Here is a 17,657-nt window from a genome sequence, read left to right as displayed (position 1 = left end):
GAAAGAAAATTCTAGTTGCCCTTTTCTGCACTTTTCCCAATGCTATAATATCCTTTTTGAGGTGTGGTGACCAGAACTCTAGACAGTACTCCAAATGAGGTTGCACCATCGATTTAGACAGGGGGCATTATGATTTCTCCAGAGGATCTGATTTCTGTAACTTGGAGATAAGTTGTAGTTTCAGAAGATTTCTGGGCTCCACCTGGAGGCTGGCAACCCTAGCTAGGGCTCAGGGGAAAAGCCTCTGCTTGGCATGCAGAAGGTCCCAGGTTCTATCCCTGGCATCTTCAGTCAAAAGGATTAGGCAGTGGGTGATGGGAAAGACCTCAGCCTGGATCCTGCGGAGCTGCTACCAGACTGAGTAGACAGTACTGACCTTTGGATCAAGGGTTTGATTCAGAATAAGGTAGTTTCACGTGTGACCATGCTGCCCAAAATTCATAGCTCTGTCTTGGGGTGTTTGTACGCCAAGGGGTGCCCTTTCTCCACACAGGTTGGGGATAAATTAGGCGTAGACTCTAGACGGCTTTTTTTGGGCTCTTCAGATTCTGTGATCCATTGCAACACCGTTTGTTTTTAGCACACTAGCCTGATTCCTTTGTTTTAATTGTGCTGTTTACTCGGGGAGGGGGTTTGCTCTTCTTCTTCCAAGGCCCCCAAAGCAGGGGGCAGTAATACAGACAGAGGATTCCAGGACTGCGTTTCTGATCCCAGTGAATGCTCTTTGTCTCCCACGGGCGTGCCACGGAGTGTCCTTTTTTTCGTGGCCCCGGTGGCGCCTTTGTCAGCCTTTTAATTTTTTTGAAAGACCCTCCCCAAAGATTCAGACTCCCCTCTTCGCCAGGTTCCACCTGCAGTGTTCCCTCTAAGCTGAGTTAGTGTGAGCCAGCTCACAGTTTTTTAGCCTCCAGCTCACATATTTTTGCCTGGGCTCAGGAAGGAGGGCTCCAGAGCAAACTAATTGATGCAGCAGCCAAACCGCTCACTCACAGCTTTAATGCCAGGAGCTCACAAAGTGGAATTTCTGCTCCCAAGACTCCACAGCTTAGAGGGACCGTTGTTCACCTGAATCTACGATGCAGTGCCCGATTTAAAAGTGAGCTCGAAACTGGTGGCCCGAGATGTCCACTCTCAGTGCCTCCAGAGGTGTTTCCCCCCCACCCAGGGCAACTGCCCTCTCTGCCCGGGTGAGCCAGAAGCCTGATTGCTACTGCGGCAGTGCCTTGGCCCAGTAATCTGCCAAACGTGGTAATGTTTGGCAGATGGGCCTTTGGCCTGATCCAACATTGGCGTCTCTTATGTTCTTACGTTCTTAATGTGTTGTCCGAGTCTTAGAGGTGCAAGGGTTCTTAAAAGTCATCTAGTCCACCCCCACTGAAAGCAGAAGAGATTACTAAAGCATCCCCGCCAGGTGGCTGACCCAGCTTGAAGGGCGCCAGCAAGGAACGGCCCCCCTCCCCACCCCCAGCTAATTGGCTCCATGGTTAAGCTGCTCTTGCCATTAGGAGCTTTCTCTTGATTTTCAGTAGAAATTCCCACTCCTGTGGTTTATGGCCATTAGTGCTAGTCTTCAAGACACTTCTCTCTCCCCTGGCACAGCCCCCTGGGGTAGTTGAAGAGTGCGGACGTGTCTCCCCGCAGTCCAGACAGAACATACCCAGTCTCTTCTGCCTTCCCTCCTACAGCTTGTTTTCCAGACTGTAACTGTCTTCCATGCCCTCCTCTAAAACATAAGAATATAAGAGAAGCCATGTTGGATCAGGCCAGTGACCGATCCAGTCCAACATTCTGTGTCACACAGAGGCCAAACCCAGTATTGGACCGGATGGGCCATTAGCCATCAGAAGGTCCGCCAGCAGGGCCAGAACTCCAGAAGCCATGTTGGATCAGGCCAGTGACCGATCCAGTCCAACATTCTGTGTCACACAGAGGCCAAACCCAGTATTGGACCGGATGGGCCATTAGCCATCAGAAGGTCCGCCAGCAGGGCCAGAACTCCAGAAGCCATGTTGGATCAGGCCAGTGACCGATCCAGTCCAACATTCTGTGTCACACAGAGGCCAAACCCAGTATTGGACCGGATGGGCCATTAGCCATCAGAAGGTCCGCCAGCAGGGCCAGAACTCCAGAAGCCATGTTGGATCAGGCCAGTGACCGATCCAGTCCAACATTCTGTGTCACACAGAGGCCAAACCCAGTATTGGACCGGATGGGCCATTAGCCATCAGAAGGTCCGCCAGCAGGGCCAGAACTCCAGAAGCCCTCCCACTGATGCCCCCCTCCCAAGCACCAAGAATACAGAGCATCACTGCCCCAGATGTAGTGTTCTCTCTATAGTTTGTGGCTAGTAGCTAGTAGCCACTGATGGACCTCTGTTCCATATATTTATCTAATCCCCTCTTGAAGCTTTATGTTTGTCGCCGCTACCACTTCCTGTTAATCCTGAACCTCGCATATTGAAGATATTACTCTCTTCCTCCCATAGTTCTATTTATTTGATATATCCATATCCCACGTTTAATCTGGCTCCCCAAAGCAGCTTCCAAATTTAAATCTGTTATATTTTTAAAAAAACACACAGCCAAAAAGCAGCCGTTGAGACGCGCAGGTTCGGTCGGTCAGCCTTGCTTTTTTGCACACCACAAAAAATGACATGAAATCCCACAGTACCTGTGGGAAAATACCGGGAAGCTGGGATTGTCCCAGGTGTTAGTCCAGCTGCTGGTGTCCCTTCCTGGAAATGTATCCCGGTGGAAATAACCTCGGTAGCAGCACAGATGACTTTCATGTAGAGAGTGGCGAAACACCAGTAATACCCCACCTTCTGCCACGGCACTCCAGGCAGCAGCGCTGAGAGCAGCCAGGTAAAAGCAGACTGGTTTATTTGAGCATCCATCCCATGCATATGGCAAAGCATTGGGGGGACGGGACCCGAACCCCCAAATGCTTCTGCATCAATCTGTTAATCTTGTAGTAGTAGTAGTAGTAGTAGTAGTAAAATGTATTGTGTAGCCATTGGCCAATTTAATTTAAAACAATATACAAATTAGACAACTTACAGCACGGGAATTAGATTTAAAATATAGTAACCTCTAAAGATCTGTAGATTCAGTATTCAAATTAATTAAAATCTTAAATGCAGATACCCATCTCCAGAAACACATACACAGCTTCAAACACTGCCGTTTTACAGCTCAATTTAGTTTTCCTGTGTTCTCGGACCTGATTTTACTAGCTGCTAAGGCGAAGAGTGCTACCCTATTGGAAAGTGTAAGGTCTGCGTTTGACAGCAGAAATATTAATTTATCGGTGTCAGAATTTTTTATTTTTTTTTGCAATTGGTCTATTATTGCAGTCAAGAGTTCACATCTCGGTTCCCAGTACAATGGGCAGTCCATGCCATAATGAAAAAGATTCTCCGCAGAAGTTTTACAGATACAAATACGTTGTTGCTGTAGGTGCTGCAAGACTCAGTGTGTTGTACACATGGTGGGAGCCTGCTCTTCTTCCTGTCCCCCCCCCCAATCAGGGAGAGCAGGGCTGTGAGTAGTTGCCCCCTCCCCGAGTGTGGTCCCCAGGGCACATCTTCTGCTATATAGTCAGGGCCTGCATATCTTCAAGATCACCTCTCCCCATATGAGCCCCATAGAACATTGCGTTCTGCCAGCCAGCACTTCCTGGTAGTCCCTGGCCCTAGGGATGTCCGACTTGCCTCAACTACGGCCAGGGCCTTTTCAGCCCTGGCCCCTACCTGGTGGAATGAGCTGCCTCATGAGATCAGGGCTCTGCGTGGACCTATTACTGTTCCGCAGGGCCTGCGAGACGGAGCTCTTCCGCCAGGACTTTCGTTGAGGCAGGGGGCATCCATTTTGATTAGGCCTCTCCCCCCCCCCCCCAGTGACCGCAGATCCTGAAAGCTAGACTGGGACCACACTATGTGCCATGAGGCGCGTTGTTGTTTTAAGTGCTGATGATTTTATCGAATTAAGGTCGATGATTTTATGGTCTTCAATTGATTATCATAATAATTTATAAATTGTAAATCTGCATCGACTGCAGATATATACATGTTGGTACCCTCCCTGAGCCTACAATGTGAGGGAGGCGGGATGTAAGTTCAATGAAATAAATAAATAAATTCAGATCTGGGAATAATATGCAGAGACATGTGGGGAAACCTGCTAGCATCACTCTCCGCTTCTCCTCTCTGCAGTGGGCAGAAGCCCTGGTGGTTTTTCAGCAGGCCGCAGACCTGATTGGCTTGGAGTCCCGGAAGTCTTTGTGGGGACAGTTCTGGTCGGCGCACCAGCGCTTCTTCAAGTACCTGTGCATAGCCGCGAAGGTCCGGCGTCTCGTCGAGCTGGCCAAAGAGGAGCTCAGCAAAGACAAGGTGAGAGAATTCTGTGGGGCTGGATCCCAAGAGCCCCCAATTGGTTGTGCAAAAGGCATGCAGAGCCCGAATCGTGTGGGCCGCTACTCAGAGTGTGTGTTTTGTTTAGACTCTGGGCAGAGTCTCTCTCTCTCTCTCATTTATTTTTTTAATCCCTTCTTGCAAAAAGAGTCTCAGTGCTGTTTCGGGAATATAACGGTCGTGCAGAAATTCAGATCCCCGAAAATTTCAACTGTGTAAAAAAAATTAAGCTTCTAGTCCATAAGGTGTGACTTCATGAAATGCATGGGATTTTAGCACCCTGCTATAACTCACTCACAACTTTAACGCCAGTAACTCACAAAGCAGAATTTTTGCTCACAAGAGGGAGCATTGCTGCAGACCCACCTCACATGATGAGATCACGAGCAAGCGCAGTCACAAGTCACGAATGCACAAGCACCAAGGGGGGCATTTCTTTGAGCGCAAAAGAGGAAACGAGGCTCCGGATTTTAATCTAGGCGGGCACCGGCTACTGGAGGATTTAGCAAATGCCGAGCTTGAAGCTTCCCACCAAAAAAGGCAGGAAAACAGAAACCCCAGCCTAGCCGCACCGCCGCCGACCACCCCGCCCCGCTGTCTCTGACCCTCTGCCAATTCTCTCTTGCAGTGCATCGTGATCGGGCTGCAGTCGACGGGGGAGGCTCGCACCCGGGAGGTCCTGGACGAGAACGAGGGGCAGCTCAATTGCTTTGTTTCCGCCGCCGAGTGAGTTCCATTGGCCCTCTGTGGCCGTACAGACTAGGTGTCCCCTAATGTCTCGATCCTTCCAATGCCACGTACTGGGGCGTCCTGTGTCACAGTGGCGTTTTGAAAACCAGGTATCCTGAGGTTTTTTGGCCATGCCGTGGCACCTTCCCCAAAGGGGTTTTTTCAAAGGCACTGCTGCCGTTTTCATGTGCACCGTGTGGATGTGGCCAAACGCCTGAATGGAAAGGCATCGCGTTTTCTCACCTTTGACCCCCACCCCACCCTCTTCCTCTTCCCTCGGCGCCTTTCTAAACTCATGGGCAGGGGTGGTGAGGTTCCATGATCCCATCTGTCCATTTTATTTTTATTTATTTTTTGGCTTTTATTTCCATCCGGGCTTCTGGGCTCACCGCCTCTTTCATCCCCCAGTGTGCACCTAGATGGGGAGGGGGGAGGCTCTTACCTTGTCATGTGGAAGGGCCCCCCCCATACCCTGTCGTTTCTAAGGCCCGCCCTTTTGGCATTCTTCTCTCCTTTCCCATTTTTTTAAACTGCCTCCATGCAAGTCCCGCCGTCACCTCTCATGCTTGCCCATTCCGTCTCCAACGAAACGAGGGACAGCCGTTCCACAGCCAGCAATTTTTTAAAAACGCGGAGTCCCCTTCCGTTCCCCTTTCCAGCTGCACCCTGCAGCCCCCCCCCTCTTGTTTTTGACCCGTGCAGTGTTTCCCCTGGCCAAACCTACCCTCTGCCCCCACTTCGCTTGCAGCCGGCGCACAGACATTCCCCCCTCGCAGAGTTCCAGTTGGGGATGTCTGTGAACGTTCCGTGACGCCACAGCCGCTCAGCTGGAAGGTTGGCTGCTCCCCCCCCCCCCCGTGAATTATTATTTCTGTTTCGTTTTGTTTTTCATGAAAACCCCACCATGTCTATTGTTCACCTTTAAAAAAACTAAACAAATATGCAGCTGGCAGGAGTTAGAAATAAATGTTGCATCTTAACTTTCAGAGGCGTCTTTCTCTCACTAATTCAGAAGCACTTTCCTTCAACCAAACGAAAAAGAGGAACTGGCATTAAACGAAAACGTAAGACCCTTCTCCTGCCCCCCTTTCCCGGCTTCCCTTCCTCTCCTTCTGCCCTCTCACTGCACCACCTTGCTTTGTGATCTTTTGTTGCTGCTGTTGTTCGTTACCGTTCCTTTTGTATGGCTCTTTCCATTCCCTTGTGCCAGGGTCTCTCCCCTAGCCATGCTTGTGACTTAGTTGTCCTTGCGCTCATAGATTTTGTACAGCGCCTTCCCCGATCCTTACCTTCTCCCCCCCCCCCTTTCTCCCACCAGATGGATTTCATGATTTATTTCAAAAGATGAATTATGGTTTTTTTTGTCCTCTCAAAATCAAAGGCAAGCTTTTGTCTTCTCTCGGTTTGTGAAGAAAGTACCAGCCCTGTAGATCTGGGCTGCTTTCATAACAGGGAAACCTCTCCCCCCCTCGACGTCCTTGCAAATTTTCTGCCTGCAAAACCCTGTGCTCCAGATTGAGGCATGGGCTGTGGAAGCCCCGTGCATTTCGGAGACACGTGGGGTGCGTTTTGGGGGTAACGTGCCCACAGTTCTGGGCCAGCTTTTGGGGCCAGGGAATATTTTGGACAGGGCAGGATTCCGTCCCGTGATCTCTGGCCTGCAGGCTTACCACATTAGAAGAAAGGGGTCTGCGTCTCTGTGAACGCCGGTCCTCTGCCTGCTCGTGGTTGTCCTTGAGGGGTCCTGGCTCTCATCCCTCCATCTCTCCCTCCAGGGAAGCAGAGGGGCCGCTGCCCCAAGCCCCCCAAGGCCTTGTGTGACCCGACGAGCGCCATCATCAAAATCAGCTCCGACTCCAGCTCAGACTCCGAGGCCGGGCTGGAGAGTGACTTCAACTCCTCCCCAGAGTCCCTGTTCGAAAACGACGACGTGATCATCGTCGAGCGCACCCCCAACGGCTTCGCGTACGAGGACCCAGGTGAGGACTGCTTGACTATCTCCCCAGGAGGAACCTTCATCCAACGGCCTTTGTGTTTAACCCCCCCCCCCCCATGCTGTCCCTTGGGGAGGGTTACCGCCCTCCACAGAGGGGGATTGAAATGTGGAATTCGCTGCCAGAGGATGTTGTGATGGCCGCAGGAATAAACAGTTTGAAAAGTAAACGATTCATGGAGGAGAGGTCTATCAGTGGCTACTAGCCACGGTCGCTGAGGGGACCCTCCACATTCAGAGGCACTAATTCTCTGAATCCCAGAGCCAGGAGGCAACATCAGCGGAAGGCCTCAGCCTCTATGCTTGTCAGCCGTCCAGAGGAACGGGTTGGCTACTGCGTAAGATGGGATGCTGGACTAGATGGACCCTCACTGGTCTGATCCAGCAAGGGCTCTTCTTATTTTCCAATCGGGGAAGGCCTCGGCCTCTATGCCCTGTTGTTGACCCTCCAGAGGAACTGGTTGGCCACTGTGTGAGACAGGAGGCTGGACTAGATGGACCACTGGTCAGATCCAGCAGGGCTGTTCTTATGAAGGCCTCGGCCTCTATGCCCTGTTGTTGGCCATCCAGAGGAACTGATTGGTCACTGTGTGAGACAGGATGCTGGACTAGCAGAAACTGATTAGGATTGGCTGCATTAGGGGTGTGTGGCCTAACATGCAAAGGAGTTCCTGCTACCAAAAAAAAGCCCTGGGTTTTGACAACAAACATGGTAAACAGAATAAGAAGCAAAAGGTGGCTGTGGCTGGATGACCACACCTCTGGTAACATGGGGGCATGGCCTAATATGCTCATGAGCTGTGTTGTCAGGGGTGTGGCCTAATAGGCTAATGAGTTTCTGCTGTTGGGTGTGGCCTATTATGCTAATGAGTTCCTGCTGGGCTTTTTCTACAGAACAAGCCCTGCCGACAAAATTTTATCCTGGGTGGAAGCTTTTGTGGGCACATGAAAGCTGATACCCAGAATAAAACTTTATTGGTCTCCAAAGTGCCACTGAACCGTAGCTGTGCCCCCTGTTTATGGTTGGCGCACAGGGTGTGTGAACAGCGATCGGGAAAACTGTAAGGGCAGGTTGCGGCGTTCAGCCTCTATACTGCGGAGATACCTGGCTTGCAATGGGCAGTCCTCTTGCTGCACTCGAGCTGATGCCAGGTTTCCAGGGGCCGTGTTCACCCGCACCCCTCTTGCTTCTCCCAAAAAGAAACAGAGCCATGATGTGTCCCCCCCCCCATTTGTCGTACAGGCAGCTTGTACCTGCCAAGTTCCCAGAAGGAAATGCACGGCCCGGGGGCGCTGGAGCACGTCGAGAAGATGAAACAGGACCTCCTGGCCAGGGTGAAGGCCTTGGGCAAAGACCTACCTCTCAATACCTTGGACAAACTGATCGATCACTTTGGCGGGCCAGAGTGTGTGGCTGAGGTAAAGATTTGTGGGTATAAAGGCGGGGGGGGGGGGATTCTGCTTCCGTATATGGTTATGAGCAATGCTCTCTCTAGGAGCTGCTGTGGCTCAAGTGGTTAAGACGCTGACCTGCAGGCTGTGGAAGGTCAGTAGTTCAGCAGTTCGAGACCCGAGTTGCCGCATGGCGGAGTGAGCTCCCATCTCTGGCCCCAGCTCCTGCCAACCTAGCAGTTCGAAAGCAAGAAATTGCAAGTAGATAAATAGGTACCGCTTCGGTGGGAAGGTAACCGCGTTCCGTGTGCCTTGGTGTTTAGTCATGCCGGCCACATGACCACGGAACCGTCTTCGGACAGCGCTGGCTCTTTGGTTTTGAAACGGAGATGAGCACCGCAACCCTAGAGTTGGACTCGACTGGCTTTCGAGCAAGGGAACCTTTACCTTTTAATGCTCTCTCTAAGCTGTGGAGTCTTGTGAGCAAAAATTCTACTTTGTGAGCCACTGGCATTAAAGCTGTGAGCCAGCGATTTGGCTACCGCATAAATTAGGTGGCTCTGGAGCTATCCTTCCAGAGCTAAGACAAAAATGTGTGAGCCGGAGGCTAACAAACTTTGAGCTAGCTCACACTAACTCAGCTTAGAGGGAACACCGGTTATGAGCAATTTGGGGTTCCCAGTTTTGGGGCAGGGAGGTAGAGATTTGAAATAATTTTATCTGTGCTGAAATAGCAAGCTTGGGAAACGACTTACTTTTTTATTATTTCCTATTCCTTCAACCATAGATTGGTAGGGTTTGGGGGGGGGGGAGGAAAAAGAGGCCGATGAATCACTGAATAGTGCAACTATTTAAAAACGCGCGCAAGAAATTTGGCAACAGCTTTTAACAAGTCCGTATCAACCTACGTATCAACTGCCAACCTAGCAGTTCGAAAGCAAGACATTGCAAGTAGATAAATAGGTACCACTTTGGTGGGAAAGTAACAGCGTTCCGTGCGCCTCGGTGTTTAGTCATACCGGCCACATGACCACGGAAACGTCTTCAGACAGCGCTGGCTCTTCGGCTTTGAAACGGAGATGAGCACCGCAGCCCTAGAGTTGGATTCGACTGGCTTTCGAGCAAGGGAACCTTTACCTTTACTTATCAATAGAAGACACCAGTTTCAAGATAACATAATTACTAGAACACTGAGCGTCGGACTCTTTAAAGAAAAAACCCTCTCAATATATCACAAACAGCGCTGGAAAAAGTACAGAGGTGGGCAACCAAGATGATGAAGGGGTTGGAGCACCTTCCCTAAGAGGAAAGGGTGGAGAACCGGGGACTTTTCCATTTAGAAAAGAGACGACTAAGGGGGGGACGGGGACATGAGAGAGGTTTTTATAGGGTTATGCATGGGGGAGAGAGAGTTGACAAAGATAACTTTCTCTCCCTCTCCCAAAGGACTGGAACTTGAGGGCATCCAACAAAGCTGATGGGCAGTAGGTTCAGGACAGACAAAAAGAAATACTTCTTTACACAGAGAGTGATTAACATATGGAATTGGCTGCCAGAGGATGCCGTGATGGCCACAGGAATAAGCAGCTTTAAAAGGGGATTAGTTGGATTCATGGAGGATAAGTCTTATCAGTGGTTACTGGGCATGGTGGCTGAGGGGAACCTCTCCATTCAAAGGCACTAATCCTCTGAACCCCAGAGTCAGGAGGCAACATCGGGGAAGGCCTCGGCCTCCGTGCCCAGTTGTTGGCCATCCGGCGGAACTGGTTGGCCTCCGTGTGAGACGAGATCCTGGCCTAGATGGATTATTGGTCTGATCCTGCACATGGCCCTCTTCGTATGGTCTTATGCAAACTTTGCGTTCTTTCCTGTGCTCTGCCTTCCCTGTGCCCCTAGTGGCCGCTTTCAGAACTGCACAAGAATATATATATATATATAACGCATTCCATGTAACCCGCATGACCCTTCTTCAGAGGCCTTGCAGCTGACTTGGGCTTCCCCTCCCAAATTCACCCCCCCCCCCAGTCCCCCTCTGTTGGTGGCCCTGCCAACCTCCAGAGGACCTTGGAGATGTCCCCGAGATCAGTTCCCTGGAGAACATGGCAGTTTTGGATGGTGGACACGATGGCATTATATCTCTCACTAGGGTCTCTCCTACGGATTTAAAAGGGGATTAGTTGGATTCATGGAGGATAAGTCTTATCAGTGGTTACTGGGCATGGTGGCTGAGGGGAACCTCTCCATTCAAAGGCACTAATCCTCTGAACCCCAGAGTCAGGAGGCAACATCGGGGAAGGCCTCGGCCTCCGTGCCCAGTTGTTGGCCATCCGGCGGAACTGGTTGGCCTCCGTGTGAGACGAGATCCTGGCCTAGATGGATTATTGGTCTGATCCTGCACAGGGCCCTCTTCGTATGGTCTTATGCAAACTTTGCGTTCTTTCCTGTGCTCTGCCTTCCCTGTGCCCCTAGTGGCCGCTTTCAGAACTGCACAAGAATATATATATATATATAACGCATTCCATGTAACCCGCATGACCCTTCTTCAGAGGCCTTGCAGCTGACTTGGGCTTCCCAAATTCACCCCCCCCCCCAGTCCCCCTCTGTTGGTGGCCCTGCCAACCTCCAGAGGACCTTGGAGATGTCCCCGAGATCAGTTCCCTGGAGAACATGGCAGTTTTGGATGGTGGACACGATGGCATTATATCTCTCACTAGGGTCTCTCCTACGGATTCCATCCTCCAGGTGGGACCTGGTGATCCCCCAGAATTACAGCTCATTTCCTGACTACAGTGATCAGTTTCCCTGGAGAAAATGGATAGTTTGGAGGGTGGACTCTATGGCATCCTACCCCACTGAGGTCCCTGTCCTCCCCAGCCTCCACCCCCAAATTATAGCAACTGGTTGGCCGCTGTGTGAGACAGGATGCTGGACTAGATGGACCACTGGCCGGATCCATCAGACCTCTTCTGTTCTTAAGCAACACATGTGAGACAGTGTCTGTTGCTCCACCAGCACACAAACACTTTTCTTTCCATCCAGGGAGTGGCTTTCAGCATTTCAATATATTCAGCCACTGAAAGCAAATAGCATCTTACTAATAAAATTAAACCTCAATCAATCAGTCACTTTATTACAGCAGTCAGCGACCAGCAGTACGGTTTGATTGAGAAAGGCAAAAGCCAGCGACCAAAATTAAACCTCTATATTTGGGGTTTTGCTCAGTAACCAGAACAGTAGGCAACCATAAAACAAGTACCCATAATACACAGGAGAACGCTTCCCGTACAAATCAGTAGGCCGCCCAGACCAATCTTGCAATAAAATAGCTTTGCTTATTGTGTTCCGTAAGCGATCAGAGTTAATGACTAAATGAATGATCGTCTGTCATAAATCCCGGCTCACGCAGATTACCAAGAAAACCATTATGGCTTGTTGATTACAATGAATCTTGTCTCATAAAGACGTACTAATTGACTGTAAAGTTCTAACGATAACATTTTTAACCACATCTTGACAGCATATTTCCATGTAATTGATTGTAGGGACACAGTTGTGAGATTGATAACATTCCAGGATGGGCTTGCACAGGTCTGGATCCCCAGAGCACAGGCTCTGAATCAGAGAACCCCCCCCCCCAATCCTTTGCATCAATGTTCTCCATAATTCCAATGAGGGATGCACAGTGACTCATGCAGGGGAGGCAATGGGCAACCTCCTCAGAGGGTGACCTGATTTCCCTTCTATATTCCTGAATGTCATCCCTAAAACAGACGCAGGACAGATTTACCTACAGCCCCATGTTGGCTAATGGGGAAGAGCTGAGGTCCATCCCGATGAATCATCCAGAGACATAGTGGGCAGCCTCCTGTGTGGCTATCTCCCTTCCCCTGTTGGGAGAGACAAGGTTGCACGGCACACACCAGTCCCCCAGATCAGAATTGCACCGGGGGTTCAGGATCTGTGCAGCTCTCCCCCCAACCTGTGCCCTTCCTTCTCCCATGCAGATGACCGGGCGGAAAGGGCGGGTCGTGCGCCGGACGGACGGCTCTGTCGTGTTTGAGTCGCGGGCCGAGCAAGGGCTGTCGATCGACCACGTGAATCTGAAGGAGAAAGAGCGCTTCATGAACGGAGACAAAGTGAGCACAGAGGGGAGAGGAGGGACGTCTTTGCGGGAGGAAGTGAAGGCGTGCATCTGTGTAGCCCCGGCCGAGCAGAAAGGCCGACTTCTGCGTTTGACGGCGGGCAGGGAAAGGCTCTCCGAATGTCAGTCCAGAGGCCAGAACCAGGACACGTGCGATTGGACAGGCTGAAGTTATCGTTTCGAGGGGGGGGGGCTAGGAATTAACATGCGTCTGGGAAATTCTCTGCCAGGCACTGGTGGGGTGATGCTCACAGGTCTTCCCAGGATGGATCAAAAAAATCCCCTGAAACGTACACAAGCTCTCGTTGCTCCATTTTTAATCACCCCTTGGTTTGATGTCAGTCATGGTTCCCTGTGGCCAGATCCTGCCTGTGTAATGCCAGTTGGCAGATCTCTGCGCTGGAAGGCACAAAGGGACCTACAGTACCAGAAATCCAGAGCAATGCAATTGATGAGTGGACTTTAAAAAGATGTCTGTGGCCATTTTGGTTGACTGCCCCTCTCTCTCTCGCTCTCTTTCAGCTTGTAGCAATAATCTCCGAAGCCTCTAGCTCAGGGATTTCTCTCCAAGCAGATAGACGGGTAAAGAATCAAAAGCGCCGCGTTCACATGACGCTGGAATTGCCCTGGAGCGCCGACAGAGCCATACAGCAATTTGGTGAGCAAGAAGCCCCATGTCCGTTTCTACCGCTGTCCTATGTTTGCATTGCAGGGGGGAGCGCTAAATGTGGGATTGGATGTGAAACTCAGTTTCCGGAGAATCGCTGCTTTAGATTCTTTAAAAAGACCAAGTATCTAGCCCTTGTTGAAGGAATTATCTTAGAGGATTCATAACGTTTCACAAAAATGGACTTTTATGTCATTTTTTAACTACTTTTTTTTTGTAAATATAGATAGCAAAGTCTTTATATGATACTTTGTAAGTGTTCCATAACTGGAGAACTGGGCATTGTTGATCAGATACATTATTTTCAAGTGAACAGAATTCGAGTTCAGTAGCACCTTTAAGAACAACAACGTTTTATTCAAGGTATAAGCTTTTGTATGTACACACACTTTTTCAGATACATTGAAGTGGAAGTTACCAGTCCATACATAGAGGGTGAGCAGCAAATTAGCATACAACATAATGAAGGTGTTTAACAGATGCAAGGACCAAACAGGAATAACAAGCTTAGTTTATACTGTCACCATTTGCTTGGATTTAACATTGTAAAGCAAATAAATATATCAGAATTGGAGATTGATTTGTAAATGTACCCTTTTTAATTGTGGAATGCTGAGAGTAATTAACTGAGACCCTGTTGTTATGCTCCATCTGTCTCCTCTCAAGCATGGAGGTAACTAAGAGCCAGCTTGGTGTAGTGGTTAAGTGCACAAACTCTAATCTGGGAGAACCGTATTTGATTCCCCACTCCTCCACTTGCACCTGGCTGGATGGCCTTGGGCAAGCTGTAGTTCTGATAAGAGCTGTTCTTGAAAAAGAGCTGTTTCTGTCAAGGGCTCTCTTAGCTCCACCTACCTCACAGGGTGTCTGTTGTGGGGAGGGGGAGGGAAAGGAGTTTGTAAGCCGCTCTGAGACACCTTTGGGTAGTGAAGGGCGGGGTATTATTCCAATCACCACTTTTTCTCTTCATCCTTTTCTTTCAGGTGGTGTGATTGATTGTGTGGTGATGTCTTCTCTGTCACTAGACCAGAGAAATTCATTCCAATCTACCATTCCAAATTAATTTACATTATACTATTCATGGCATTGCAATCTACTATTTATGGCATTACAATCTACTATTCCAAATTGCATTACAATTTATTTTGATTGATTTTCAGCCCCCCCCCCCTTTGTCTTTCTCTAGTCCCAATATGTTGGAAATAAAACACACAGTTCAGCAGAATTGTTGCTTTTGCTTTTCCTGGTCTCATACATACAGTTAATATAAGCACTGAAACGACATCCCATTGGCTTGCCCCCCTCTGAGCTGAGAGAGCTCACCTATTCACTTGCCACTTCCCTCCCCAGGCCGAACACATCGCTCCAATCAAGTTTCCGCCCCAGAATACATCTTCCTCATCTCCGAACTGGCTGGGGAGCGACGGTTTGCCTCCATCGTGGCCAAACGTCTGGAAAGCCTTGTAAGATTTTATTTTTATTGTTTAAAAAAATACGTCCTGTACCCTTTGACCTGGTGCAGGCTGTTGAGGCAGCTGATGAACTGCAAGACATTGTAAAAAATGATAAAAACACACAATAGGCAGAGATCACTCAGTAGCTGCCAAAGAAAATCTCAGCAGTCATGGACAGATGGAAAGCAGTTAAAATCTCTATAGAGGATCCAAAGGAAGAAAAAATAATAAGAAATCCACAGGGTATAATGGAGAAGGGATTTAAAATTTAATTGCTTCCTGAGTTCACTTGCTGAGTTGTTCTGCCATGACAGTGTGGCTCTGTGAGTGAACTCAGCAAGCATTTAAAGTTTTAATCCGTTCTGAGAAAACTCACCGAGTCGCACTGCCACGGTGGCGCAACTTAGCAAGTGAACTCAGAAGGCATGTCTCTTTAAATGCCTCCTAGCCACACCTGAATAAAAGCCTAATAATATCGGCTTTTATTTCGGCATGGCTATTTTGGTAGCCAAATACAGATTACTGATATTCTGTATTCGGCTAAATGGATACCTGGAAAATACTTTCTCAGTATATACCGAGCACACACACCCTAGCCACAACCTGAAAGGCTCTTCCTCGTGTTATCGCTTTCCTCCAAAACTGGAGGGATACGGAAAAAGAGTTCAGGTGGAGCTCTTGGTTGATGGCCATTGGGAGTACAGGTGGTCCAACAAGCCTTCTCCTTTTCCTCCTTTATCTCCAGCCGTCTGGTAGTCAGACTTCCTCTGAACCTGGAGCTGAACTTAGCAGCTGGGGGCTCTTTTTGTAGCAGGAACTCCTTTGCATATTAGGCAACACACCCCTAAGGTAGCCAATCCTCCAAGAGCTTACAGAGCTCTTAGAGGGGTTACTGTAAGCTCTTGGAGGATTGGCTACATTAGGGGTGTGTCGCCTAATATGCAAAGGAGTTCCTGCTACAAAAAGAGCCCTAATACCTTTCAGTCAACCAGTGCTTTCTGAATCTGCCCTAATCCTAAAGTCACTAGCCCCCCCCCCCCCAGGAAAGTAAAAAGTAAAAGGGCCTGCATCTCCAAACGGCTGGTAGCCTCTTGGCGGAGAAGAGCCATTTTGTCATGCTTGCTGAGAGCCGTAGGTGGGGTACCTCAGCATCAGAGAATTCCTTGGTTTGCTGTTCTCTCCCGCGTGGATTTTCTCCTCCTCTGTTGTGAACAGTGTCTGCCTTCCTTCCTCCTGTCTTAACAGGGTGCCTTAACTCACGGGGACAGAAGAGCTACCGAATCCAGGGATCTCAGCAAGTACAATTTTGAAAACAAGGTATGGAATGTACGGGGAGTTCCGCACCACCACTTGTTTCTGTAACGGGCTCCAGCATCTGTTTGTCTCTCTAGAGGCCTGCTGCAAAAGCATAAACTCTGGTTTTCCCGCTAACCGTGACTCGTTGCCCGAACTCTGTTTAAGAATCCCAAATAAAGCCATGGCTCAGCTTGCCGGACTAAAGCCCCACCCTTGAAGGCAGAGGCCGTTGAGACCTGCTTGTTGCTGTCTAGTAAGCAGAGAGAGAGCAGGAAGGCTGCTTTCACCGAGGTCTGATCAGGACCGATGTGATGCTTTGCAAACCTGGGTTTTCAGATCCCGGTTAGTGGCCAGTTCCCAGCTGCAAGGTGGGATCCAGCAATCTGTCAGCAGAAGGCTGATGGACATGGATCTTTCCCCTTCCCCCACCTGCCCTGTCCAACCCTGGGGAAACTTATTCCCGTGCTTGTTACACCCATGTGAGTTGGGAGGCTGCAGTGGGGAAAGACAAGCGGACAAACCCCCCTTCACTCCTCTTCTGTTGGGAATTTCAACCACTCTCGTTATTCAGTGCCTACTAGAGCACACTCAGTCTTTAGGCTATTTGTAAGTGTTGTTTGGTGTAGTGGTTAAGTGTGTGGACTCTAATCTGGGAGAACCGGGTTTGATTCCCCACTCCTCCCCTTGCACCTGCTGGATGACCTGGGGCAAGCCATAGTTCTGGCACAGCTGTTCTTGAAAAAAGAGCAGTTTCTGTCAGAGCTCTCTCAGCCCCACCTCCCTCACAGGGTGTCTGTTGTGGGGAGGGGAAGGGAAAGGAGTTTGTAAGCCGCTCTGAGACTCCTTTGGGTAGTGAAGGGCGGGGTATAAATCCAATCTCGTCTTCTTCTTGAAAAAAAGCAGTTTCTGTCAGAGCTCTCTCAGCCCCACCTGCCTCACAGGGTGTCTGTTGTGGGGAGGGGAAGGGAAAGGAGTTTGTAAGCCGCTCTGAGACTCCTTTGGGTAGTGAAGGGCGGGGTAGAAATCCAATCTCTACTCTTCTTCTATTTCCCCCCATTGTTTAATTTACAAACTTTTTTTTTTTGTATTCCTGGCATGTCCCCTGTATATGTCGAGCTCCATCCCACACACCTTACACCTGTGCGTGGGCCTGCCCGTGTTGTAGTTGGGGTTGGTGGGGGTGACCAGCTTTTCTTTTAGGTATGGTGACGCTTGTATGTATACAAAGTGTGTCCTCAAGTTGTACCCGACTTACGATGACCCCCTCAAGGGGTTTTCAAGGCATGAGATGAACAGAGACGATCTTCCATTGCCTGCCTTTGAGTAATAACCCTGGAGTTCCTTGATGGTCTCCCATCCAAATAGTAACCAGGGCCGACCCTGCTTAGCTTCCAAGATTTGACGAGATCAGGCTAGCCTGGGCCACCCGGGTCAGGGCACAGTGACACGGTGAAGGGAAACAAACCTGCTCGTGGCTTCATACAGAAAGACTCCCTGTAGAAGCAGCCTCAGCATTCAGCTTCTCCTTCCTTCCTTCCTTCCTTCCTTCCTTCCTTCCTTCCTTCCTTCCTTCC

At 49.7% G+C, this 17,657-nt stretch overlaps 1 protein-coding gene across 2 annotated transcripts in view; it reads left to right on the top strand.

The window, feature by feature from the left end:
* The window catches only part of SBNO2 (strawberry notch homolog 2 (Drosophila)), a 129,773-nt gene that overhangs the window by 93,742 nt on the left and 18,374 nt on the right, over nucleotides 1-17,657 (top strand). For both annotated transcript variants that reach the window (XM_015407638.1, XM_015407639.1), the window contains 9 exons: nucleotides 4,214-4,390; nucleotides 5,040-5,137; nucleotides 6,128-6,204; nucleotides 6,916-7,119; nucleotides 8,377-8,552; nucleotides 12,530-12,661; nucleotides 13,189-13,324; nucleotides 14,684-14,796; nucleotides 16,033-16,104. In XM_015407638.1, coding sequence (XP_015263124.1) covers nucleotides 4,214-4,390; nucleotides 5,040-5,137; nucleotides 6,128-6,204; nucleotides 6,916-7,119; nucleotides 8,377-8,552; nucleotides 12,530-12,661; nucleotides 13,189-13,324; nucleotides 14,684-14,796; nucleotides 16,033-16,104 — 1,185 coding nt within the window. The remainder of the gene's footprint in view (nucleotides 1-4,213; nucleotides 4,391-5,039; nucleotides 5,138-6,127; nucleotides 6,205-6,915; nucleotides 7,120-8,376; nucleotides 8,553-12,529; nucleotides 12,662-13,188; nucleotides 13,325-14,683; nucleotides 14,797-16,032; nucleotides 16,105-17,657) is intronic.

The sequence above is a fragment of the Gekko japonicus genome, unplaced genomic scaffold (genome assembly GCF_001447785.1).
Source record: "Gekko japonicus isolate JY-2015 unplaced genomic scaffold, Gekko_japonicus_V1.1 scaffold1442, whole genome shotgun sequence".
NCBI classification, from domain to species: domain Eukaryota; kingdom Metazoa; phylum Chordata; class Lepidosauria; order Squamata; family Gekkonidae; genus Gekko; species Gekko japonicus.
Note: the sequence above shows the minus strand (reverse complement) of the source record. Positions and strands in the feature narration are given on the sequence as shown.